Source organism: Centroberyx affinis, unplaced genomic scaffold (assembly GCF_046629955.1).
Source record: "Centroberyx affinis isolate AG114_WGS23_722 - 3 ecotype Tasmania unplaced genomic scaffold, CSIRO-AGI_Caff_v1 ptg001314l_1, whole genome shotgun sequence".
Classification (NCBI taxonomy): Eukaryota; Metazoa; Chordata; class Actinopteri; order Beryciformes; family Berycidae; genus Centroberyx; species Centroberyx affinis.
This window is the reverse complement of record NW_027279819.1, coordinates 108,742-136,318: the sequence shown is the minus strand read 5'-3', so window position 1 is coordinate 136,318 and position 27,577 is coordinate 108,742. Positions and strand designations below refer to the sequence as shown.

Sequence of the window (27,577 nt, the reverse complement as noted above, 5' to 3'; positions counted from 1 at the left end):
ATTCCTTGCTCTACCTAGTTCCTTCCTTCCTTCCTTCCTTCCTCTCACTCCTTTTTCCTACCTCTCCTTCCTTACTTAGCCTCCCTCCATCCTTATTTTCCCTCCCACCTTCACTCCCTCCTCTCCCCTCCTCATATCCTTCCTTCCTTCTTTTCCCACCTCCGTGTCAATCGTCTCTCACCTGGTTGAGCTCCGCTTCCTGCCGTAGCCTCTCCCTCTGCTGAGGCTCCTGTTGCCACGACAACAACACGCCTCCGCCGCAGCCCTCCGCTCCGGTCCCGCCGGTCCGACCCGGTCCGCCTCCCTTTTCCAGTGCGGGCCTGTATTCCATCTGCTCGCTCAGCCACATCTGGGTGCGGACGGCGGGCTGGATGGGGGAGCCTCCGCCAGCCTGGTGGCCCAGCGACAGGCCCCGCTGGCTGTGTAAGCCGAGGCCAGAACCCCCCCCCGCCCCCGGAGCCAGCCTGCTCTCCGGTAAGGCACTGTAGCTCAGGTCCAAACTGTTGGGTTTCATAGGGGAGGACAGTGCTGAGGACCGGAATGAGTCTGTTCCCAGACCAGCGGGTTTAGTACTCAGGTTGTAGCGGTAGCAGGGCTCAGCGCCGGGCGAGCGCAGCAACAAGCCTTGGGAGAGCAAGGAGGAAGAGGATGAAGGTAGATAGGGGTCCACGTTTGAGCCAAGAGGGTCCTGTTTGTACCCATATAACAGTCCTCTATCTAGGGAGCCATGTGGGTCTGGGTTGCTCTGATACCCCGACTCCCTAGCGGAGCTCTTATCGGCCCCGGCTGAGAGCCTGGTGAGGGAGGACCACCTCCGGATCGGCCGGGGGTCCTTCATGTCCAGACAGCCTTGCGCGGTCAGAGGAGACATGGCCGGCATCAGCAGCTGGCAGGAGCTGCTCCAGGGACTGGTGCTGCCGGGGGAAGCCGGCATGCTGAGCCGGGCGGAGCCTGAGGAGGATGGAGAGGGCATGATGTGGGCCGTGGGGAGGCCGCCACTGACCCCCAGACTCTGGCCAGAGCGATGCTGGGTCAGCGGCTGGAAGGATGAAGGGGTGCTTGAGCTGGACTGGTCTAGGGAAGGACAGACAGATCATTAGAAGCAGAATAATCGGAAACAACAAGGCACACAAAATACACACGTATGTTGGTTAAAGGAATAGTTCACCCAAAAATGAAAATTCTGTCATCATCTACTCACCCTCATGCCAATTGAAACAATTTGTTAGTCCATATAACACACAGGGAGGTTGCCAGCACAACTTGGTAGCAGCCTTCTCCAAAACAACTGAAGTCAATGGGGACCTGTTCTTTAGAGTTCCAAAACAAAAACAGCCAAACAATCACACTGAATAGAAAGACCTATACACCATTTTTTGTTGCAAATCAATCAGCTGTAGTTAAGATTTGCACTAAATGATGGTGTAAATATACTGTAGGTCTTTTTGGAACTCTGAAGAACTGGTCCCCACTGACTTCAGTTGTTTTGGAGAAGGCTGCTATGGAGTTGTGCTGGCAACCTCCCTGTGTGTTATATGGACAAACTTCACCTGTGTTTCAACTGGTATGAGGGTGAGTAGCTGATGACAGAATTTTCATTTTTGGGTGAACTATTCCTTTAACGTACAATATTTTATGTGAAAATGTGGTTGTATCTTTCTTTGAAAATCAAACTACAGTTTTGAAAATAAAACTATAACAAACCAGTCAAACTAGAAAAGAGAGATGCAAATACATATAATAAGGTGCACAAACAAGGAGAAAGATGATAAGACAGCAGCATAAGGAGCATTTGCACTTTGTCTAGAATGGAATCTATAATTAGTGAGCTTGCTGTAGGCAAAGCATACTATTACTATTTTTAGTCTTTTTTTACTGGCAGACATTTTTTTGGCACCTTTCTTCGTCTACAGTTTTTCCGTTACATAGACATATCATACATCAAAATGTGTGCTCTATGTTGGGCGAGTGCGCTGATCTGGCAACCCAGTTCTGCTACAGGAAGGATGTTACAGTAAAGTTTTTTTTTTCCACCATTGACGTTAATCTATACACCGGACAGCAACGCTCTCATTTTGTCCCATGGTTTGTCCAATAAGTATTTTCCAGAGCAGAGTGACATGCGTTGTATTAAACTGAACCGTGAAAAGTGAAATATATATATATAATATATCATAATCATAATATATCATATCGCCGTTCTAGTAGAAGTTCCACAGGTGGGATCTCTACTAGATTACTCTACTAGATTAGATAAAATAAAATACAAATAAAATTAGATTAGATTAGATTAGATGTTAATAATCCCTGTCAGAAAACTGGATTCCTGCAGCAGCAAACAGTAACAGGTTACAGCAAAGAAGAATAGGATATAAATAAGAATAGAGTAGAAACAAGGTTGTAGTACACAACAGTCCAACAGTGGGAGTCCAACAGTGGGACAAAGAGATATTCCGCAAGGTTCTTTGTATTTTTAAATTTGGCAACAACTTTGAAAACTTTTTGCAAGCTTTTGCAATTTTGCAAAACACATGTCAACAATGTCTCTAGTACTTTGTCATTGCTGGACTGCTACACGATGGAGATATACAGTATATTTATAACAAATCAAACCAAGATTGTGAAATGGGTAAATGGAGCAGGGAGCAGTCCAATGTGAGCAAACAGACTGAGGTCAACAATGGATCAAAAGAGACTGATTTATTTAACATGGATCTTTGATTTCACACAATAATTTATGTGAAAGATACATAGTTGTATAGAGTATGTGGCTATTTATAGTTGATTGAGAAGCATTTTGAGTTGTTAACAATCCCCTGAAAGGGAAAATGCTTGGTATTATGTACAGTTTTTGAAGATGACATTGAGAATGTTAAATGATATAGATTTAGGCACTCACTGCATATATTGTGATGTTAGGTTAGGGCTGAACGATTTTGAAAAAATATGTAATTGCGATTATTTTGACTGATATTGCAATTGTGATATGATTTGCGATATTAGAGGGAATGATAATTTTTACATCATTATTCTCATTTTCATTGAAAACCACATTAGAGCCACAGACCCACATTTGATGAGATTTTGTCTCTCGGACCCAAATCTAAGAATATTTTTATTGTTAGATATGATTTTGTCCAGAATTCCATGACTATCTGTATTGTAGGCAGAGAGATAACAGTGACACTATGATCAAAACAGTCATTCTTCTACATTCTCTAATTGTGTTAACTTCTTATAAATGAAATAATGGTGAAGTTTAACAATTGATCAATTTGCTGGGGACCCCCTGGACCTCCCTCAAGGACCCCTGGTAGTCCCCAGACCCCACGTTGAGAACCACTGAACTAGAGGACCTGCTTTTCTGCAACATCATGCAACATCATGTTGCTTTGCTAACTTTGTTTATCATTTTGTTTATCATTTTATTATTACTTCTTTTGCATTTATACATGGACATTGTTTGGTGCTTCTAATTTTTCCTTTTCTTCCCCAAGTGGCCAATCATAGTGCCACCAACAAGACGGAAGAAAAGTAAGTGCGTGGGGTTTTGTCCCAGTTGTACTAGTGTTAACTGTGTTGACTGAACATATGGGTTTGACTGTTGGAGACTGTGTTGGCCCTCTGGGTGTGTATTGGTGAGCAGCTCTCCCTGAAGCTGAGTGGCACATAAAGCTGTACAGTGAAGTGATAACATTTTTAACACAATCAATAGTCGCGATGGCACAAACTAGGAAAATAAGGCCCATTGTTGAAAATAACCTGAATTATCCTGTAAAGGTTAAATAATGTTTCAGACTTCCGGCCACCAGCTTTACATACACAAAACTCATGAAATGACTGAATACAAGCTCCGTCTGTAATCTGTAAAATCACTGCTGTAGATCAGATGGACAGCCATTAACCCAGCATTGTTTGTGTGTGTGTGTGTGTGGTGTTTTAGAAGCCCTGCCCCCTGACACACCAACCTAAACCAGATGCTCCCCTCCTAGGCTCTATTTCGAGTTGGGACCCCCCACCCCCCACCCCTTCAACCTCAACACACAGCACCCCCAAACCCCCTCCAGACATAATGTCACATTACCCTCTGAGTCATTCTAATGAGATAAGTGGGTCTGCTCATCTGTTCCAAAACTAAACCTCTTAGAGCAGACCGGCTGTGAGTGCAGTTACAATAAATGAGATGCTCAAGGGACCACTGGTAGGGGATCTGAGATCAGCCGGACCTCATGTAGAGAATCTAGGATGCTCGGTGTGGAATTAGGGGTTCTTTTTCAGACAGAGGAACAAGCTGAACAAGGCCGCAGTAAACATGTTGTCCCCTCTGGTCCAGATACCAAATATCACCTTGTGGAAATGAAGAGGAGTCGTCCCAGGACCTTCACAAATGGGATTATTTATTTAAAAGGCCAGTCAGTAAGGTTTTTATAAAATGACAAAATAAATCTGTAGGGGGTTGACTGGGTTGTTGATCAATACGAGTGATTATTTGTCCAGCTGCTGAGATTTCTGGCTTGCAAAACTCACTTTACACATACATTGGACCCCTTCTATGCATGTTTCTATGCATGTATTACCAGCCACAACTGCTCTGAATAATGGTACTAATACTAATACTGATGCTATACTACTATATTCCTAATACTAATACTCATACCTATCTTAACCTACCCTGACCAGCTTCCTGTTGTCAGTAAACCACTTTGACTACTGAACCAACAGAACCATGTTAATAATAATACTAATCTCAAATGCAAATTCAAATTCAAAACAACTTTATTAATCCCAGGGGCAATTAGTTACGAGCAGCTTGCTGTACACAGAAAAACACAGTAACATCCAACAACATACAAACAAACAATACACCAAGGAGCTAAAATGTGGAATAGAATCTATAAATAATGTTGATAAATAAACTTGGTAAACACAATAAAAGATCAGATAAAAAAAAACAAAAAAACAGAGCATTTGAAAGTCGGATTGCAAAGGGGATAAATGCCCATGGGGATAAATCTCCCATGTCAAACAGATTTATTAGCCTGGTAATCTTGAAAGGAAGGAGTTTGTGTGTGTGTGTGTGTGTGTGTGTGTGTGTGTGGGGGCGGGGGGGGGCGGGTAGAGTTTTGACTGGCTAATACAGTTAGCCTACTTCCCTGACCCTCTCTCTCACAAGAGAGAAAAGAAAAAAAAAAGAGCAAGGCGAAAATATAACCGCAAATGGCAATGTGAGGGTCCAAGCCTATAATGACTACCACCGGGAGGACCAATTTTTACAATAAATGCCAGCCTATCTGGCTAAGAATAAATTACATGGTTGGAAAACTTCATCTACAAATTTATAATTATACAAGTAAAATTTCTCTATTAAGTTTGTTTTGGACATGGTGATACTAATAGCAATATAGTGAGCTAAAGGCTAATAAGAGAACTCACCACTCGTGCTGCACAGACAACAAGACTAATTTGCAAAACATGCACATTGCACATTTCCAAAAACATCCATGGTGGTTACATAAAAATGCCATAAAATTCAACAATAAAATTAAACCCTGGAAATTAAAATCACAAATAAAAATAAACGGTGTGTCTCAGAAGGCGTCCCAACTCACTCACACCCACTCAATAAGCCCGCCCCTCCATTTTATTTGATTTTTTATTTATTATTATTTTTCCTCCTACTCTTTAATTTTCATTTATATATTTACTTTTTTCTTCTAAGCCATTATACTTTTCACTCACGCACACACACACACACGCACTGACACAGATACACTGTTAAACCCCCCCAGCCTACCCTTCCCCCTTCCTCCCCTGTTCTTCCCTCCCCTGAAGATCCCTTAATAATAATAATAGATAGATTAATAACACAATTATAATTACTGAAATTTAAATGGGCTCGTTACTTGTTACTGGATTATCCGGTTTATGATCATCCGACTTTACGGTGGCGCAAGTGAATCAAAACACTACCAACCTCCCTGGTGACTTTATTTCTCAAAAGCGACTAGCGACAAATCTGGCGACTTTTTCTGACCATGGGAAGCAATGTTAATGTGTTACATCCCAAAGCATTTGGCAATAAATTGGTACAGCTGATGCCGGTTTTCTCTACTTGCTTGTCTAATCCAGAGAGGTCTGATGATCACAGTGTAGCTCCCTCCCTCTGCTGAGAGCAGGGACTGTAGGATAGGGTCCACTTGTAATTGTTACCGGCGTACGCCAAAACTGGCCCGGGTGGGCGGAGTCAGCACAAAACGGGCTACATCTGACATCATCTGGCGACTTCTAGCGACTTTCTGAGCAGCCAATAGCTACTTTCCTTGGAAAAGAGTTGGTAACACTGCTACCGGTGCGGTAACTTAGCCCATACAGTGTACTAATGCTTGATTTGAAGGCCTGTCCAGGCTACAATAAATACGCCTATCAAAACATATCTATTGTGTTTTATTATTCCATTAATTACTTTTCATCATAGTGACAATGGGTACAATGATAGATCAAATTTAACAGTTGTCTTGTCCCACACTGTACCACAGCAACACTAAAATAATATAGCTATGTGTAATAAGAGAATTGAAGCAGACATTTAAAAGTAACGCAAAAGTTACTTTCCCTAGTAACTAATTACTTTTATTATGCATTGGTCAAGTAATTGGTAAAGTAATTCAATTACTTTTTGAGAGAAGTAACTAGTAACTGTAACTAATTACTAATTTTCAGTAACTTGCCCAACACTGGCTGTTTTAATGTCTTTGTTACTTGCCTAGTTTAGTCAACATTAGAGCCACGGACCCCTTTTTGATGAGATTTTGTCTCTCGGACCCAAATCTGAGAATATTTTTATTGTTAGATATGATTTTGTCCAGAATTCCACGACTGTCTGTATTGTAGGTAGAGAGATGACAGTGAAAATATGATCAAAATAGTCATTCTTCTACATTCTCTAATTGTGTTAACTTCTTGTAAATGAAATAATGGTGAAGTTCAACAATTCATTGGCTGGGGACCCCCTGGAACCCCCTCAGAATTCTGACTTTATTCTCAGAAGTCAGAATTCTGACTTTATTCTCTGAATTTTTCACATGTGGCCCTAATCCTCTTCCGTATATATGTCATGAGCTCTGCCCTTTTTAAATTCCAATGTGACTGGTCCACAAATGGTAAATAAACTTCAATTTCAACTGTAGGTACACGGACCATAAACATTTCATCTAATAGATTTTCAATCTACTGCCTAGAGCGAGGCCAAAACATCCTCCATGTTGTACAGGATGTAAACTCATGTTGCTTCTGCCTCACAGTGAACATCCGATTAGATCCCTCTGACCTATATTTATCTCCAATCCTTAACCAGATATATGACCCAGACACTGGGCTGCACTGGGTTGCACACACACATACACAGACACACACACACACACATACACACAGACACACAAACACAGTTCTCCATCAGAATTTGAACCAAAAATACATTTAATCAATAAGCAGCCTACATTTACATGAACCAGTGTACAAGTTTAAGGCTAGACAGATGTTTTGTGTTTTTGGCTTGAGGTTTATGCTACTGAATACATGAACAAACTACATAAAAATATCCCTTTTCTTCTACCACAAATACACAAAAAGTGCAATACTTTAATTTGGAACATACATTTGCAGATCTTTAACCTGGAGATCCAGCTCAGATGTCTCATATGTGGGACAGGAAATGTGACTTGGATGCAGCCAGATCCCCCAGGCCTTAGCTCGGTCTAAACCATGATGAGCTCCAATGAACTAGAATGAGGCCATGCTATTGCCTTAGCTCTACCAGCAGATACAATACAATGAGAGGAGCGGAGAGGAGAGGAGAGGAGAGGAAAATGACTTTCAATCTTACCATGTTCCCCAGCTCTATAAGAAGTGAATGGACTTGTTGATTGTGTTGCTCATAGTCTGAACCCAGATTGGACGTGCGACCATGTGTATATTCACTGTTGCTTTATAATGCTTTATAATGCTTAATAATGCATTCCCCCCCAGCACCTAACCCGGGATGTCACGATTACAAGGTGCATGCCATCTTATCCACAAAAAAATTCAAAGTAAGTACCAGAGGCGGGGAAAAATCTATTCTTATAAGAATTGTGATTCTGCAATTATTTGTACTGTTATTGAAATTGCAATTTTTTTTATAATTTGTAATTTATTATTTCTGAATTCACATTTGATTTGGCCAATCCTGCTGATTGACCCCTCATAGAAGTGTGTGTGTGTGTGTGTGTGTGTGTGTGTGTGTGAAATATCTCTAAATACAATATAATAATATGTGGTATATTCTACGTAATTATGAATAGACTTACATGCACGTCCATGCACGTTTTAAGGACTAACCTAAACTAATAAAGAAAGGTAAACTGACTGACCACATCACTCATGTCAATGCTTTCACTTTCTATGGTGTCACTTTCTATGTGTTTGTCTGGTTAGGACTCTTAGGAAATCTACTGGCCCAATTTGTGCAACGCAAAAGGTTAGTCTACTGGCCCGGACCTGCATTCAAACAAGCTCAGGTGCTCTTGGATAGGGGTAGAGCATTTAAAAAAAAAAATGTTTAAATGTTCTAGCCCGTTATAATTTTATTTTTTAATAAAGGCTTTTAAAAGTTAAAACCTTCACAAGTGCCTTCCCATTTTTTTTTCATCATTTCAATTTCAATTTGTGGATTGTTTTCCTAATCCTGGCTTTAGGTAAAATGGTAAAACACTGTTTTAAAAACATTTCACGAGATTGCAAAGCATGAAATTTGCCTACCAAAAGTAACCTATATAGTTGCCTCATAATGAGCAGAAATCACATTTGTTTGTGATCTTATTACCTCAAACTACAAGCATTCATTGATTCAAATTTGTTTGGACTAAACAGAAGAAAAATTGGGTAGTTTGCATGAGCAGTAATAGCAACCATGACTGAACAGAAACAAGCGGTACCTACAGAAACTCTAACTTCATCAACAGAAAATCCAAGGAATCGTTATTGACAACTGATCTCTGGGAAGCGTAGTGCAAAAAAACCCAACACAGAATTAACCACTAAAACAACAAAAACAAAATAACAAGAAACTCACAGGTTATCACTTACTGAATGGTCTGACTACAATATACTCCAAAATCTTACTTTAACTGCCTTTAAAAGGCATACTGAGTGGGATTTTGCTGCTTGTGGCTTGTAAACACAACTTTCAAAGTTGACCCCTCCTCCCTGCGGTTGCCAGAACGGTAAAAACCGGTAAAAACCTGTAAAAAGCAACTGAGAAAGGATGAAAGGGGAGAACTATGTAAATGAGGTGTAAAAAAAGGGAGAGGAAGTGAGGGCTGGTTTAACTGTGTGGTGTCTGGTGCTTTGGAGGTAATGTGAGGGGAAGCAGCCTTGTTAAACTCAGACTCTCTAGTTAACCCAAGGGTGTGTACAGTAGGGTTGCAGGGTATAGCAGTACTATAAAAGTACTGAAATGTCCAAATTATAAACAGTACTATACTAGCATTTTCCAAAATACTTTCTTTTCCATAGTAACAGATAGATAAATAACAGATAGATACACAACAAGAGTAGATTAAGGTATTTTACACAGAAGTTAATACAGACCCTTTTCCCCCAGTCCCTGACTAACACAAACTGTATACAAACACAAATACAATAATGTGCCGTGTAAAGAATTTTGATATATCTTTAGTAGTCAATATGAGAATTTATTAATGCTTCATAGGTGCCAGAAAATAATAAAATAAAAGTGCATCAGATGCTGTGTTTTGTGTGTCAAATATTTCATTAATAAATAGTAAATCAGTGATTTACTATCAATTTGGTATTGAGGTACCAAAGATCGCATCAGTAGCAAAGTTTGAAAAAATATCTAATTGCGATTATTGTGACTGATATTGCAATTGCGATATGATTTGCGATATTAGAGGGAATGATAATCTTTACATCAATCTCATCTTCATTGAAAAACATATGAAAATGATTATGGTGTGATTTTTGCGGGGATCTGTACCAAACAAAGATGTATTCTTAAGTCTGTAGAATATGATGTGTAGGCCCACGACAATATTTAATTTAAAATGGTATTTTGACACACATTTCGCCTTTAACAAATATTGCGCCTCCTGCGATTTCAAAAAATTGCAGTAGGCCATATTGCAATTTCGATAAAATTTCGATTAATTGTTTACCCCTATAGCAAAGTCAGATTTTTGGTATTGAAACAACCCTGGTGTACAGTGATCTGCCCTAAACTCCAAACCATATCATTACATCCACACAGACAGATAGCTACTGGAAGAAGAGGGAATAGGTCCTGGTTATACATTTGATATCATCCACAGTCCATAAAGACACAAATAAGAACAGGTGAGAGAGCAAACACCTTCCTTGAAAGCATGACATTTTGAAAGAAACTACCATACCAGCTGGGAGGAGGGGAGGAAGAGAGTGGGAGCCAGACCCACTTGGCTGGTAAGTCTTTTCTAAACCTTTGGCTGTAGTTCATTCCACTGTGCCTGCCAATCCAGCCATACTAATACACACTGTAGGTGTTCCTACCATAAGGGATAATGTACAGCGATTATCACAAAAGAAGCCGCGACACCAAGCAGAGGTTTGCTGTACATTATCCCATTTATTACATGGCTGCTTACCAAAGATATCAGGATTTCCCACACATAGACAACCGCCACAATATCAGCACTGACCGGCACAATGTTTTTGTTTTTTTTCACTATTTAATTGTAGAACTGCATGTTGCGCATTGATTCGCTCAGCCCCTAATTGCTCCGCGCGCTCTCTCTCTCTCGCTCCCTTTCTCTGTCTCTCGCTCGCTCTCTCTGTCGCTCACTCTCTCTCTCGCTCTGTCTTTCATGCTCGCTCTCTCTCTCTCTCACCGGACCCGTCTGTGCGCCTCCCATTGCACATGCGGGCGTGAGAGATATATTACGGGGATATTTTTTTTCCATGTCAAGAGGACGGAATGAGTTTCGGGGATATTATGGATTCACCCCACCCACTGCAGATCCTTCGTGTGAACGCGATAACTGTTTTTATAAGAATCTTTTCAAATTTGGTATGGACATTGATGACCCCTACAGGAAGAACTGTATTGATTTTGACATGTTTATGATTATTATAACTCTTATTAATTAACTGATTAAATTAATCTCCATGCTGTTTGGACCCATATTTCACCAATGGTGCATTATATTGTATTGAAATTTTCATCAAGAGAATTGTTCAGGCAATTATAGAGATTTGTGTGAAATTTGCACTTTCTGTGATTAATATTAATAAATGAATTAGTTATTTTTTGTGCTGGTACTTTTTTTGTTATTATTATTGTTTTTCTCTTAGGGCTCAATTTCCCATGAGATGGTAAATGCTAGAAACTTTGCACCATGGTCTAGTATGGCTTCAATTAGACGCACAAGAAATATTACTCCCATCGGCCTGATGGTGCCGCTATAATTAAAGGTCAAAAATAAAAAATGTACAGTGCTGTATCTCCCACACAGTTTGTCCGATTTACATGAAACTTGGTACACATGTCCACCTAACCGTACTCTATAAATTTGCCCAATTACCACCAAAATCGGTCAGTAGCATCTATGGCCCTACGCTAAATTTTGTTCATAGATTGTTGATATCTACTGTAGTTTTGAAGATTAACTCTTAAAGTTGTGAAGGAGGCATGGCTTATGAGCTAAATTGTTATAACTTTGTGATAGATGGTCCAATCATCATGAAACTTGGACAACATGTTCACATATAATGAATGAATATGTGTGTAATGCCATTCAAATATTGGCCATATTTGAATCCATAATTGCCTGAACAATTCTCTTGACAAATTTCAATACAATATAATGCACTATTGGTGAAATATGGATCCAAATAGCATGGAGATTAATTTAATCAGTTAATTAATAATAGTTATAATAATCATAAACATATCAAAATCAATAGAGTTCTTCCTCTAGGGGTCATTAATGTCCATACCAAATTTGAAAAGATTCTTATAAAAACTGTTCAAGTTATCGCGTTCACACGAAGGATGAATTATTTACATTTATTTTAATTAACATTAATTTTGAAAATGTAACATCTGACTAGGACAGGTGGTATTTTTTGCGCTGCGGTGTGCTTTTATGAATCACTTTTACAAAATGCAAATGATCAAAAGGGGTGGGAGTGGGGGAAAACCGGTATTTCACACCCTGCTGTTACAGTATGACGGCAGAGTTTTATCAATAAGCCCCTTTATATGAAGCTGCACTGTGGGCTGTGGAGTGTTCCTCCTTTGAAACGGTCAGAATAGAATAGAATAGAATAGAATAGAATAGAGTCCTACCTTCCACACTGTCGGAGCAGGAAGTGCCGATGCCGGTGTCGCCGCTGTCGGATGTGGCGCTGTGGCGACGGCCGCGATTACTGTTCCCGGGACCTGGGGGGTTGCCATGCCAGTTTGAGTCATAGCCAGGTACCCATCCTGAAGAACTGGTACTGCTACTGGTACCTAAAACAACAGCAGCAAGGCTATCAGTAGGGATTTGGCTGGGTGTCGTAGAAATAAATGAGCAAACCCTTCTGTTCACTTTATTATTCAACCGGCAGTTTTCAAACACATTTTCTGTCATGAAGCCCATTCCAGTGCCATTTCAAGTGATTGCATGACAATTGAGGACTAGTTCACCTGGTTCAGTTGAATGCACCAAAGAGTAGGTCAGCCCATATCATATAGTGCAATCTCTGCTGCATACATAGGTAGGTACTTTATTAATCCCCGGGGGGAAATTTCTTTGTTACAGCAGCAATAGCAATACACAGAATAGAATCACATAACAATATATATATATATATATATATATATATATATATATATGTATACAGTACTGTGCAAAAGTCTTAGGCATATGTCAAAGAAATCCATAAAGCGAAAATGCTTTCAAAACTAATGAAATGAAAAGTTTCTGAATATCAAAAATTTGCAATAAACAGTAGTCTACTGACACACTAATGCAGAAAACAAATAAACATCGAAGACTTCGAAGAAATGTATATAAAAAATCTAGGGTGCCTAAGACTTTTGCACAGTACTGTATATATACACAATATACACGTGTGGAAATATACAAATGTTACTTAAGAGCTAGGTGTGCAAAGGATTACATGCATTATAAAAATATTTACATACCACCATAAGATAATATGATATTAGACTTGAAATTAGATAGGCCTACACCACTCTAATGATGGGCTTATGCCCACCCAGGATTTAGCATATCTCTAAGACAGTTCCATCCTCAGCAGGGATCAGACTAATAAATATAATCAGTGGGTGTTCTACCAACATCTCTTGTTTTATCACTGCCAGAGTCAGCAAACACAGTGTACAAATAGCAAAGCAGAGCCATAGGAACAGCTGGCATATGGGATTGTATTGGAAGTATAGACTGTTACTATTCTGTTAGAGCCCCTCATCTGCCTGAAATAAATAGCCTCCACACACTAGACATGCAACATACTGGCAGAACAGTAAGAGGCAAAACACAGGGAGATGCTTGCACATAAACGTGTGCATGGACACACACACAAATATAAGATTATTGATAAGAGTACGCTATGATGATGTCAAACTTCAATATAGTTATCTTGGACAGTCAGTATACAGGCAAAGCAATAGGTGTCACTTCCGACTTCACTGAAAATACAGTTAGGCAGAGTCAATGAGAGTGTCACATTCAGATCAGGCTTATCTGATTTAGGCAAAGAAGTGTCATATTTAAAGTCTTGGTCAGTTACGGATAGCGGCGTGAAATCCAGACATGTCTTTGTTTAGTATGTGCTCGCACATGCATAGTATGGTGGAATGTGATATCAGCAATGAATATTCATGAGGTTTCTTCATGATTAAATAATACCTATTATTATAAATACCACACGATATATAATAATTATTCATTCACATTGTAATTTTAGACTTTTAGAATTTCCTCACTCCTACAGGTTTCCACTTTAGTAGACAAGGGTTTTCTATTAGTGGTGTAAGCCCAAACTTGGGTCACAGTTTGGTTAAAAAAAAAATTGCTTATTGAACTCTGCTGACATGATCTCAGCAGTGTTAGCTGACTGCATGTAAAACAACACAAATAAACTGTGTGGAACACACACACACACCTTTGTTTCTTAAAGGGAGCGATGGTTTTAAGAGAGGAGGCGTCGCACTATGACTGAAGCAACCAGCAAGGTGCATAAGATCTGTCCATCCATATTAAGGCAGATTTCAAACTAGTGTCAAATATTCCGCTTTCAAGATCAAATTATGAGAATTTGCGTACTTTACCTAGATAACATAGAGATGTCTGTCATTTATTACACAGATTGAATGCTCCATAAGCGAAAAACTGATGCTTAAAGTCTGAAATTTTGTAAGTTTCATCTACAAAGACAGAAAAATGTTTTCTATTTTTTACATGAAGATTGGACATCGAGTAAGCAGCAATTCACCGTGGTTGTGTACTAGGGCTGAACAATTAATAAAAATTTTATCGAAATCGCAATATGGCCTACTGCAATTTTCAAATCACAGGAGGTGCAATATTTGTTAAAGGCAAAATGTGTGTCAAAATACCATTTTAAATGAAATATTGTTGTGCAGCAAAGATGTCCTGGCCTACACATCATATTCTACAGACTTAAGAAAACATCTTTGTTTGGTACAGATCCCCGCAAAAATCACACCATAATCATTTTAATACGTTTTTCAATGAAAATGAGAATAATGATGTAAAAATTATCATTCCTTCTAATATCGCAAATCATATCGCAATTGCAATATCAGTCAAAATAATCGCAATTAGATATTTTTTCAAAATCAGCCAGCTGGGTGTCCAGCTGGCTGATGCACCGGGTCAGGGAACCACCACTACTACTACTTACAAATGAGTACAGTCAAATCTAAGTACACGCTTTACTGTCTGTATTAGGGCTGGGCAATATATCGATACTATATTGATATCGTGATATGAGACTAGATATCGTCTTAGATTTTGGATATCGTAATATCGTGATATGGCATAAGTGTTGTCTTTTCCTGGTTTAAAAGGCTGCATTAGAGTAAAGTGATGTCATTTTCTGAACTTACCAGACTGTTCTAGCTGTTCTATTATTTGCCTTTACCCACTTAGTCATTATATCCACATTACTGATGATTATTTATCAAAAATCTCATTACGTAAATATTTTGTGAAAGCACCAATAGTCATCCCCACAATATTGTCGCAATATCGATATCGAGGTATTTGGTCAAAAATATTGTGATATTTGATTTTGTCCATATCGCCCAGCCCTACTTACAACTGAACATTTAGCCCACTTCATAGGAAATACCGAGATATCGTGTATCGCCATTCAGCCTAAAAATACCGAGATATGATTTTTGGTCCATATCGCCCAGCCCTAGTCTGTATTTCCCTGTCTCTTTTCATGTTATGGTGTCACAAATGAAAAAACACTCTAGTTCTATAGCTGCTTCACCTAATTAATGACACTCAAGCCAAGGACCAGAGTGTCCCCTTAGCTGGAAACTTGCCCTATTTTCAAAGTATAATCCAGTTAGACAGGAGTCATTTAGCCTGTCCTATTTTAGTGATTAAGTGAAGGGAGGGGGAGAGGAAGAGAAGAGCAAAAAGAGGAGAGAATCCCTTGTTCTATCCCTCTGTAGTAAGTACAATGTCATGCTCCCATCCATCCATCCATCTTCCAGCCGCTTAGACTTAGAAAACTTGAATGTCCTCCAAGAGGCAATTTGTGGTACAACACAGAACATATAGACACATTAAAAGCACATCAAATCAAATAAACAGAAACGACAATAATCCAAATCATCAATAGCAGCCATCATAAATACCATCAAAGTCCAGGCAGACATTTAAAGTGCATATCGATAACTGTATACCTGAGCATATAAACCATTGAAAGCACATCAATAAACAGAAACCACAATAATCCAAAATCATCTATAGCAGCCATCATAAATACAATCACAGTCCAGGCAGACATTTAAAGTGCATATCGATAACTGTATGCCTGAGCATATAAACCATTGAAAGCACATCAATAAACAGAAACCACAATAATCCAAAATCATCTATAGCAGCCATCATAAATATCCAGGCAGTCCAGTGTACCATTAATTATAATAAAAATAACTAGTGAGTATACTGCACATCCCCTATGTATCCATGTATTACCCCAGACTCCCCATGGCTACCACATCTTGTTTAATTGAGTTATTGCCAAGGGAATCTGGGTTGGAGATGCAGTGGCAACAGGGCAAGTAGAGCCCCAGGGTTTCCGAAACATAGGCTTTACCCGGGTGGCCCGCCCCGGAAGATTTGTTCCTACCCAGGAAGAGTTTTTAAAAAATGTTTTTTAATTTTAATGTCAAGTTTGTCAAATTGATGTCACAGCTGGTGCTGCATTTTGGGATGCACAGACCAGTACACCATCAGCTCCTCCACTCCTTTCTCACTGTGATTCCATTCCCACTCTTTCTCATCGTGGACCTATAAAATGCACACAGACTGAGAGAAGAGCGAGACATGGTTTGGCATCCTTTGCTGTTTTTTTTTTTGAGTCGATAACACCAATTTCAGCTGTCTTGTTTTGTATTAACTTCTCAAAAGACAGCAGTTTTTAAGCGAGCTTCTATGTGCTGGGTTTGTCCTTTTCGGGGGCAAAGTTGTGCATTTAACTACTATCTGTTTCGGTGAGACCTGTTTACCTCCCCAGCAGGGGCGTGTCTAGGGGGTGGCCAGGGATGGCACTGGCCACCCCTGAAATCTGATTGGCCACCCCAGGTGCTAGCGCTGGGCGATATGGTTGAAATCAATATCACGATAATCATAAGGATTTTTCTCGATATCAATATATATATATCACGATATGGTTCATGTATGCAAAATCACGTTAAATAATCAAATTAATGTTCATCTCATTGAACCGAATGGTAATGTTAGATATGATTCCACTGAAAGACCAGCCCTACCAGGTGCCACCCCAAAATCCTGAGTTATGACTGGCTGATGGTCATGTTAGAGGTGGGACCATCAAGCCAGTTAATTTATTTTTCCAAAACTACGCTCCTTGAGTTCCAAGAAACACGCCAAGGGGAGCAAAGAGAAAACCAAATTAGGGATCAATGTGAAAAAAACACTATGTCTGACCAAATGGAATGCAGCACGCACCTGAAGATAAAGACCAAGAAGTAATGTTAGTAGCATACATTTTTTTTACATGCATACAGTTGACAGTGATGCCTGATAATTCTGGTTGTTTTGAACCTGGGCCTTGTATGGAAGAGGATTAGGGCCACATGTGAAAAATGTATTTAAATTCTGAGATTAATCTAAGATTTCTGAGAATAAAGTCAGAATTTTGACCTGGGACCTGCCTACATCCTTCCTAAATGCCGCACTCAGTGCCACCCTTGCTTGAGTCCACCTCGGCCACCCCAGTCAAAATGGCCTGGACACGCCACTGCTCCCCAGAGAATTTCCCCAAATATTTGTCACTATAGTCTACATTCACACCAAAGCTGATGCAAAATCTGCTGCCAACACAATATTTTTGCTTTAACAGCTGCAACATACCTCACCCGACGCCCCTAATATCAAACTCGGGGATTTAATCACTGCAATCTTAGAAAAACTCTTAGTAGCTTCCACCAGAATCACCTGTACTATACGATTCAACAAGATGTTGGACCTCTGTTATGGCTCCATCAAGCGGGCATACAAGTCAGTCGCGGGACCCCCGCTCGAACCCTCTGACCACAGTACTGTCCATCTACTGCCTGCGTATAGGTCTGTGCTAACGAGGGAAAAGCCCCTGAAAAGAGAAGTGAAAGTCTGGATTTATGACAGCTCCCTCACTCTGCAGGGATGTTTTGATTGTACTGACTCGTCTATTTTTAAAGAATCATCTGAGAATATTGATGAACTGACAGATAGATATTGATGGTGTTAATACAGATAAACAGCTAGCAGATGGGTTGAACAGTTTTTTTCTTCATTTTGATTTTACTGAAAATGTATCCGCTGCTGCTCACCCTGAAATAGACTTTAGTGTTCAGAATGTAACAAATATTTTTAGACAGACAAAGACTAGCAAAAGCCCAGGCCCAGATAATGTGTGTGGAAATGTACTGAAGACCTGTGCAGAGCAGTTTTCATTTGATTTTTTTTAAATCATTTGCTCTGCAAAAAGGACCTAAAATGTGGAAGCTTGCAACTAGAGCCCTGCGCCGGACTGTTTTCTTAATCCCGCTCCCGCCCGCTCCCACTTGATTTCTGACCATTACCACCCGCTCCTGCAATGTGTTTGTTATTGACCGCCTGCTTCCGCCCGCAGAAAAGTTAAAACCACTCACTCCCGCGAGATTTGCGTCGGGTCCTGTGGGTCCCAATCCCAATGCAGCCCTCCTGTCGGTAATAACGTAGCGAAATTACGTTCTAGTGCATAATTACATTCATACTAGTGCAATAATTACAGTTATTCTAGTGCAATAAGTACACCTACTCTAGGGCAAAATTACATTGTATTTATTTATTTTACTTATTTTAGAACATTGTGTTGTTGTGGTTGTTTGTTTTGCTGAGGTTGTTTTATTTTGTTTCGTTTCCCTGTGTCTTTTAAAGGTACTGTTTGTAAGATTCAGAAAATGCCTGTTATTAGTGACACCTGTGGCCGTTAAGGTAACTGCAGTCAGCATCCTGTTGCTTGTGCTCACGCGTGTGCCCGCACTCCGTAGGCGCGAGCGAGCATCCTGTGTATCGGCCAAAACAGTGACCATATGAACGTGATGGACCGGCATCATGTTGATAGATGAGGAAGCAGTTTCTTTTTTTTTTTTACTTGCATTCAAATGTCAGTCACATTTGCTGATCGCCATGGTGGCACAGAGAAAAAAAGTACGACCTGAAATTCAAGCTCTCAGTTGTCAAATTTGACAAAAACTCAGGAGAAGCAGCAGCAAGACATTTCTCCATCTTTTTTTTTTTTTTAATCTTTTTTCTAAAGTAGGCTACCGGTATTTTGATACGGGGCTCTCCCTCTCTCTCTCTGTGCTTTAGAACGTAACCACTGTGAAACAATCAGAAAATAACGTTTTATTTCTCTGATTCACCGGCTTTCTCGCTACTACCGCTCCCTCTCTTCATTCACTTTCTAGACGCTCGACCATCTCTCTCTCTCTCTCTCTCTCTCTCTCTCTCTCTCTCTCTCTCTCTCTCTCTCTCTCGGGCTATTAATTGAAGCTATATGTATGTTAAGTATGTTTTCAGTGCTGTGTTTTTGTGAGGAGGAACTGTGACTATGTGTGAACTTTGTCGGGTGATAACGTTACATTGGCTGTATTTATAACATTATAGGTCGGTGTTAGCTTGCTAGCCAGTTTTCATATGTGAAAACAGCAATAGTTTCACCGTGAGGCTCAGCAATGTCGCTATCTGTTATCTGCAATAACGCTGACTGTTAGTGAACTACACGGAATATGTACTGTATATGTATTCATCATTTCCTGAATGACTGTAGTTCACCTTGCTGTGTCATTACAGCTTACCATTGTTTATTTCACCGTTACTGTAAATCAGCATTGTAGTTCACTGTACAAACGCCAGATCCATGCAGCGTAGCTAAGTTACAGCTAGCTGGCTAAACTTAGCATAGCTTTGTGTACAGTTAGATAACGTTATTTGGCCGCCGCTGCCGCACACGGGAGAAGTTTGCCTTCAGGGCTTTCTGCCAGAAAGCCTTTCTGACAGAAATCCACGGTTATGGTTTGGGTAGGGGTTAGGGTTACCCTAAGGCTTTCTACCAGAAAGCCTTTCTGACAGAAATCCACGGTTATGGTTTAGGTAGGGGTTAGGGTTACCCTGAGCCTTTCTACCAGAAAGCCCTGAAGGCAAACTTGTCCTGTGTGTGCCGCTGCCTTGCATCGCTCTTGGCTAGTAGAAGGCAATCGTTATACACCTTTGCTTTGTAATGTTACATCATTTATTGTTGGCTAAAATCAACACTATTTGTCATAATAGCTATATAACTTAGTATCATGGATCACGTTAGCTGGTGAAGTGATTTGGCAAGCTAGCCAACTAACATATCCATTCAGAAAGTATTACGTTACGAGCAAGCGAGCTATAGTGAAGTAGTGAAGCTGAAGAGACTAGCCACGGGAGCGCGCATAACGTCACATCCGTTGGAATCTCCCGGAAAAAACGGCCCGAGTCCTTCACATAGAATGTAGCTTGTTACACTGTTACAGGCAACGGAGAAAGTCGGCTGAGGTCTCATTTTTTAAGTTACGTTACAACCCGTTCACACATTGGCAATAAAAAACGATTTAAAAAGTTTGTAAAAGTTACATATGGAACCTTTAACGCACTGATCAGGAGTAGCTCTCCTAATTTCGTTGTATTCTGTACAATGACAATAAAGGCTTTCTATTCTACTCCTCTGCATTTTATTTATTTTTTTAATCTTTAATTAATCAGGCAAGATCTCTTTTCCAAGAGAGACCTGAGAACAAGAAACATTCATAAGACAAGAACACAATCAGCAGACAGAAACAACATAACTACACAATAAATTTAAACATAACACTTTGATTTATCAAAAATATTGCACCATTACACGCAACCGAAAAACTCGGGATAAATCCCGTGACCCGCAGTTTATTTTTTGACCGCCCACTCCCCGCTTGCGTTGGGTCCCGCAGGACCCGCGGGATTCCAATCCCAATGCAGTCCTCTACATGCAACTACTGTCCCTGTTGCCAAAAAAACAAATCCCAGAGTGATGAATGATTATAGACCAGTTGCACAAACATCTCTTATAATTAAATCATTTGAGAAACAGATTCGAAAAAATCTTCTAGCACAGGTGGAGAACTTAATCGATCTATTTCAGTTTGCTTATAGAGTAGGGAGAGGAGTCCGAGGCTCATGCACGTGCATAAGAGGGGCAAACTTAATAAATTCAAATCTTTTATACAAAACACAGCTCTGCCAGCTCAAAACTAAAACATTCGCCAGCAAAAATAATTTTTGTCAGCACAGATTAGTCAGTATGGTAATAGAAACACATTGGTCGAGCTAGGTTCATTCTAAATAGAGAGAGCGAGCGGCGGCTACAGCATTGGCCAAACTTGATACATTCAAAATCTTTTATGCAAATCACTGTTCTGCTAGCTCGATCTAGTTCTAACTAAAAAATCACTACCAAAAATATTTTTTGTAAGCATAGATTAGTCAGCACAGTTCCTGAAACACATTGGTCGAGCTAGGTTCATTCTAAATAGAATGAATAGAATAAATAGAATGGCGGCTGCAGCATTGGCCAAATTTGATCAATTCAAAATCTTTCATGCAAAACACAGATCTGTTAGCACAATCTAGTTGTAACTAAACATTCAAATTATTATTATGGCTGTTTCACCTCATCTCTTCTGTGGATATATTAGTTTTCTCTCTGCAGTTTGCAGGGCAGGCAAGACTGTGCACATGTGACTGACAGGTATTAGGCTACATTTAAAGGCAATGCCTCAGCAGAACAACAAAAAAAGGAGAAAAGGCCATCTGCAAATTTTCCACCAGCGATGGGAATGACAAAGAAGCCAAGGTTTTGAATAAATCTGTCCTGAAGTGAAGACATACCTAAAATCCTAAGTGCAAACATTAGCCTAAATAGTCCAAATCTGAAAAGAACTGGCTCAAACATACAGATCTCAATCCATGTAAGACCCACATAATTGTACAGTCTGAACCTGGTCTGGTCTTATGTTCTGTTGTCAAACGAGCCTAATTCAAGCAAACTCCTGCTGTGTGCTCTGTGCAATTTGATAGACTGCTGGGGTAGAATTCAAAGCCAACTTTACATCACATTTAGGGTGTTATGGAGCAAACAGTCCTATCAGCCCCATCACTGCAGTTTGCATGTATAGAAACCTGCCTGTCTGTCTGTCTGAATGCCTCATATCTTCAAAGTTCACTACCCTGACTACTTGCCTAGCATCATGTTGTGCTAACATAACTGTCTGTGAGCTGGAGGAGAGGGACTCAAATACACAAGGTCATCTGTTTCTTTCAGATAACATACTGCTGTAAACATACTGTTTTTCTCCTGAGATTACAGTTGCTAATGAGTGTAAAAGTTGCCAAAAGCAAACAGCTTGAATATTTTAGAGCACATCAATGAATTGACGATTTGAAGATTAGGCAATGATGGGGTGTCCTGGGGGCTCAATTGGTGTGTACCATCTACCTGGGACGTCCTGGATTTCACTCCAGCCTGACAACATTGTCGCATCATCCCCCAATCTTTCCTGTCTCTCTTTACTGTGAACTATCTAATAAAAAATAATCTTAAAGAGTTCAGGTTAAGGTTAAAGAGAACAGTTGTTGGAGAGATTGCAGTAGTCCGATGTACTAGGGCTGGGTTTAAAAAAATCAATTTTCCAATTCAAATCGATCTTCATTTGAATGATCCGATATCGATTCATAAAATCCCGAAATCGATCTTTTAATATATGCCTGTAGAATCTGTAGAGTTGCACAACTTGCACTATATTGTGTTGACTGCTGTAGTGTGTTGGTCATGTTAAATAAAAAGTACATTAATGTAACTGCTTTGGGGTCAATTCTTAATGTAAACATTAATATTTTTAATAGTGCATCAGGTTAGAGGGTTCCTTGTACAATTTACAGCATTAGTTCTCTGAGAATCTCTTTCATATCCAAGCAAAATTGATATTGTAACTGAAATCAATCAAATCGGAAATCGAATCGAATCGGGACCTTGTGAATCGGAATCGAATCGATTCGGGAAATCAGTGGCGATACCCAGCCCTACGATGTACTGTTAATATCTACTGCCAAGACACTGGTCTATTAGGGGTGAAACAGATCCCGAAAGAAATCTGAACCGTTCAGTTCGACACCCACGGTTCAATGTGAATAGCCAAACGACAAACATGAGGTGATGCGCACATCTGCGCAGATCAATTTCTATACATTGACCAACTTTTGATTTTGTGGCTTCCATGCCGATATTGTGGCGGTGCACCCCAGAAGAACCCAGCGTCACTCTGTAGTCACACTGGCAGCAGGAGGAGAGGAGGACCAAAACAACTTGCTCTTCCCGCAGCTTTAAGCGATCTCTCAGTGAGTTCACACAGAGCACAGAGCAATAACCAAAACCTCGGGGGCAATGATGCGCGGGTCAGGTTTTTTTCAACCTGCGACCGCCCGATCCGACACATCAACATCCGAATCCGCCCGTTCCTTCTCAATATTATCTTCAATCGACCCAACCCGCCCCACCCGCGGATAAACCTGCGGGACCCACGGGTTTCGGATTGACCCACGCATCACTACTTCGGGATGTTTATAGTGAAAGGTTTGTAGCTCTATTCAGTAGTGGAAAATTTCAGTACATGATTTAAGTTGCATTTTATGTTGATGCCCTGGACTAAAACACAGAAGGTTGCATTTTATGTTGCACTTCATGGTGATGTTGGCCTACATAACCTACAGTGCAGGGATATTTTATGTTATAATAACAGAGGAGTATTTACTTTTGAAGGAAAGTCTTTTAGCTTTTTGCTTGATTTAGTTATACTGGACTTTAATTTTCAGTGAAAAAAGTTTTCATTCAGGAAAACTTAAGATTTTTTAAATAAATACAATGTGTAAATTGCAATTTGCAATTGTATTTCCCCTCCCCAGTGCACCAGATATATACCGAACCGAACCGATCCAAAACCGTGACCCCAAACCGTGATATGAACCGAACCGTGAGTTTTCTGAACCGTTCGGGTGAATGCAATACACATGCAATATATGCAATACGTCAGGGGTCGGCAAGTAAGTTTGGCCTCGGGCCAAATTTTTTCCAAGCAACTGAATGGTGGGCCAAAACATAATATCTTGGACACAACCTTTTTTTCTACCAAACAAAACTTTTTTTTCCTAATCTATACTATTATATATTGTACAAAAGAGTAATTTAAGAAAGTTATTTGTTTAAAATAAAGTAACTTGAATTTGCTACAGACTGTTATTAGTGTGTTATTACTGCTTTGTCTCCTGCTCCACTCTGTGGCTGCGTTATAAAACAGCTTATAATAGTAACCTGCTGATAATGTGACTGCTGTCTTTAATCACCGACAGACTGTCTTTTAAGACATGAATGTGTGTAAATCTCATATTTCCCCTCTCCACACAGTTAATAATAAATGTGTATCATTTCCATTTTGAAAATGACTACTTCTTTGAGCCTAACTAACGTATTGTAATAATTATTTTATGGACTCAGGATTGGATATCCGACGTACGTTACTCTCGCGTTACATCGTTACCCGCGTTATTGTGCGGGAGGTTACATTGTGTGCACAGAGACATTAGCAAAACAAAATGTCACTGTCAAAAGCAATGAAAAGAAAAGTTGACAGCGAAGGTAGGACGTACAAAGAAGAATGGAAAGAAAAGTATGCATTCATCTTACCTGATTTTATTAACGCCAAACCAGTCTGTCTAATCTGCAACGAAGTTGTTGCAGTTTGCAAGGAATATAATATACGACGGCACCACGACACAAAGCATGGCAAGATCAGAGATTTTCAGTGTCATCTGGCGGGCCAGATACTATTACAGGCGGGCCAGTTTTGGCCCGCGGGCCGCTAGTTGCCGACCACTGCAATACGTGAATGCAATTTGCTGAACAGTTACACCAATCGTTACAGTCTATATACTGGGTATTCTACAGAATCTGTCTATCTACAGCAGTGATTCTCAACCTTTTTCATATCAAGGACCCCTAACTTAGCCCACATTAGAGCCACGGACCCCCATTTGATGAGATGTTGTCTCTCGAACCCAAATTTGAGAATATTTGTATTGTTAGATATGATTTTGTCCAGAATTTCATGACTGTCTGTATTAGAGAGATAACAGGGAAACTATGATCAAAACAGTCATTCTTCTACATTCTCTAATAACTTCCTGTAAACGAAGTAATGCAGAAGTTTAACAATTCATGAATTTGCTGGGGACCCCCTGCAACCCCCTCAAGGACCCCTTGTGGTCCCCGGACCCCACATTGAGAACCACTGACCTACAGAATTGGCTGGGGTTAGAATACATGCACATATGTGTGTCTCCTCAGCAAATGTTCCAGTGTTAATAAGTGCTGAATATTCGTAACAATTATTTTGAATTGATGTGTTGATTGGAGAGTTGTTTGTCCACTCATAGAGCTGATATGGCTCTGGAGCAGCTGTTCAAAACTATCTATGGTGTTAAACTCTGATGGTGGAGACCTATAGAAACAATGGCAGTGTTGATTAAATCTAATCAGTTAAATTTACACTGACACCGATTTTTCTGTGGTTTTCTGTGGTACACACAGACACACACGTCCTTAAATTTCCCTCAAATCCCTTTTAATTAAATAGTTTTGACTTAATTTGTCTGCTGAGTTATCAATATAATGTGATGTGATGTGGTACACAGCAAGTTGTATTTTCAGCTCTATTTTTAAATTTTCAGTACATCATGTAGAGTATTGCAATGTATCGCAATATGTATCGTATCACAATGTATCGTGATACAATCGTATCGTGACCCATGTATCATGATACGTATCGTGAGGTCCTTGCCAATAGCCAGCCTTACTATAAATAGTAAAACCAGAGAAACTGATACTTTTGCAGTGGTCTCTTAATTTTTTCCAGAGCTGTATGTGTAAAGCTTGTTCTAAAATTTTGCACAATCAGATGACAAAACAAGGGAAAGCTCAGTCCCACCTCCCTAAATGACACTGCAACTCTGCCCCTCTGATTGACTATTAGTATGCAAAGCACGCCCAATGTAATTGAAGGCAAATACGCTTATTAAGCATATCATATGCAGATTAGTTATGAGCATCCTACCTGCTGTGTTCTCATTTCTGTTAGATCAGATCTGTCAGCTTGGTGGCAGCAGGGCAAACTGGCTGCTGGTCTCAATAACATTTTCCTACTGTAGAGAAGCCTAATACACTTCGTCTTCACATGGCCAACACGGTCAATACTACATAATGTAACCCATCTTCCGTCTTTGCAACAGCAGCACAACATTCTCATTGCTTGTCTATGGTCTTGTTCGTTGTGCTGGGCCTTAAAAACAGAACGAGCGTTTCCCAGTAGCTTAGCATCATCCCGTTAGTCTCACCGGGACCGTTATATGGTCGTCTGGACCCGGCTACAACCCAGCTGCTCTATCGATGTACTTCATGATCAAACCTCACCTGTTTTATAAGATTCATATCCATCTTCAAAAGCACTTCTGCCCCACATCGTTTGTGATTTCATAAAACTCCCAACAGGGATAAATGGCAGTCAGACCAGAGCAGGAAAAAAAAAACGAGGCCAAAATGTGATCTTACAAAGATGGAGAGAAGGCCTCAAGGGTGCCGCATGATTTCATGGCATCTTACAATACAAACACCGAAACGTATTTCCAAATTTCTCTTAGCCTATCTCTAAAAAAACGTCCTCTGTCCCAAATCCGATCCATAAATTGAGTGTGGATGCGCTGTGGTTGTGTGGAAGGATGTGATCTCAGCAGGCTCCTCCTCCAGGCTCACACCGCAGTACTGCTGCCAGGCTATACACTGCATGATGCTGCGTTCACGGCCTATCGAAGAAACGGAACTCCTTAGACCGTCCTCATCCAATTAGCCTACTTTTCTTTTTTTTTTTATGAACTTAAAATCAGCCGCAGACGAACTGCAGCAGGTATTGCTCCCTTTTCCTAAGTAGAGTTGATTTATTATACGGAAGTGTATTGCATTCACCCGAAAAAAAATAAATAAATAAAACAGAACCAGTTTCATTTCAATTTCATAGGCTAATTCTGAGAAAAGATCTCGTAATTCTGAAATAGTTATTTAATAATATTATTAATTCATTTCATAATATTATTTCATAATTCTGTGATAATTGTCTCAATAAAACAAAGCGGAGATGTTAATGCGTGCTTGTAGAGGTGCGTTTCACAGAAGGCCAACGTGACGATTAAACAGCTAGCTGTTTAATTTAATCCAGTTTAATTTGAGACATTGGGAGATACTAGCGTCTGTCGGTGATACAGATGGCATGGTCATTAGTTTCTTGACTTTGTACAGGCACCGTAGGACTTAAGGGTTGCTCAGGCGGAAAGCCCACTCTGATCTGCCTGACAGAAGATGCTTTACACTCACCAGAATAACCAGAAATAAGATTTCCGGTTTGAGCATTTAGCCTTCAAAATAAAAGCGCGAACGTGTAGAAACAGATTTAAAGCAATGTATTTGTATTGACGCGTGACACCAAATAAGTGAATACACAGATTCATATGTTAGTATGTATGTCATAAAAATAATGAAAAAACGATAATATGTGGCATTTTTATTTATAACTTTATAAATAAAAATGCCATATATTATTGTTTTTTCATTATTTTATATA

At 39.9% G+C, this 27,577-nt stretch overlaps 1 protein-coding gene across 1 annotated transcript; it reads right to left on the bottom strand.

Annotated features, from left to right (window-relative positions):
- Positions 1-166: 166 nt before the first annotated feature.
- LOC139649284 (centrosomal protein of 85 kDa-like) lies at positions 167-26,514 on the bottom strand. The gene is made up of 3 exons (XM_071525638.1): positions 26,377-26,514; positions 12,383-12,547; positions 167-1,074 (listed from the first exon to the last, which is right to left on the bottom strand). Exons 1-3 carry the CDS (start codon positions 26,438-26,440, stop codon positions 167-169), a joined length of 1,137 nt encoding a protein of 378 aa, XP_071381739.1. The 5' UTR covers positions 26,441-26,514.
- Positions 26,515-27,577: the final 1,063 nt, after the last annotated feature.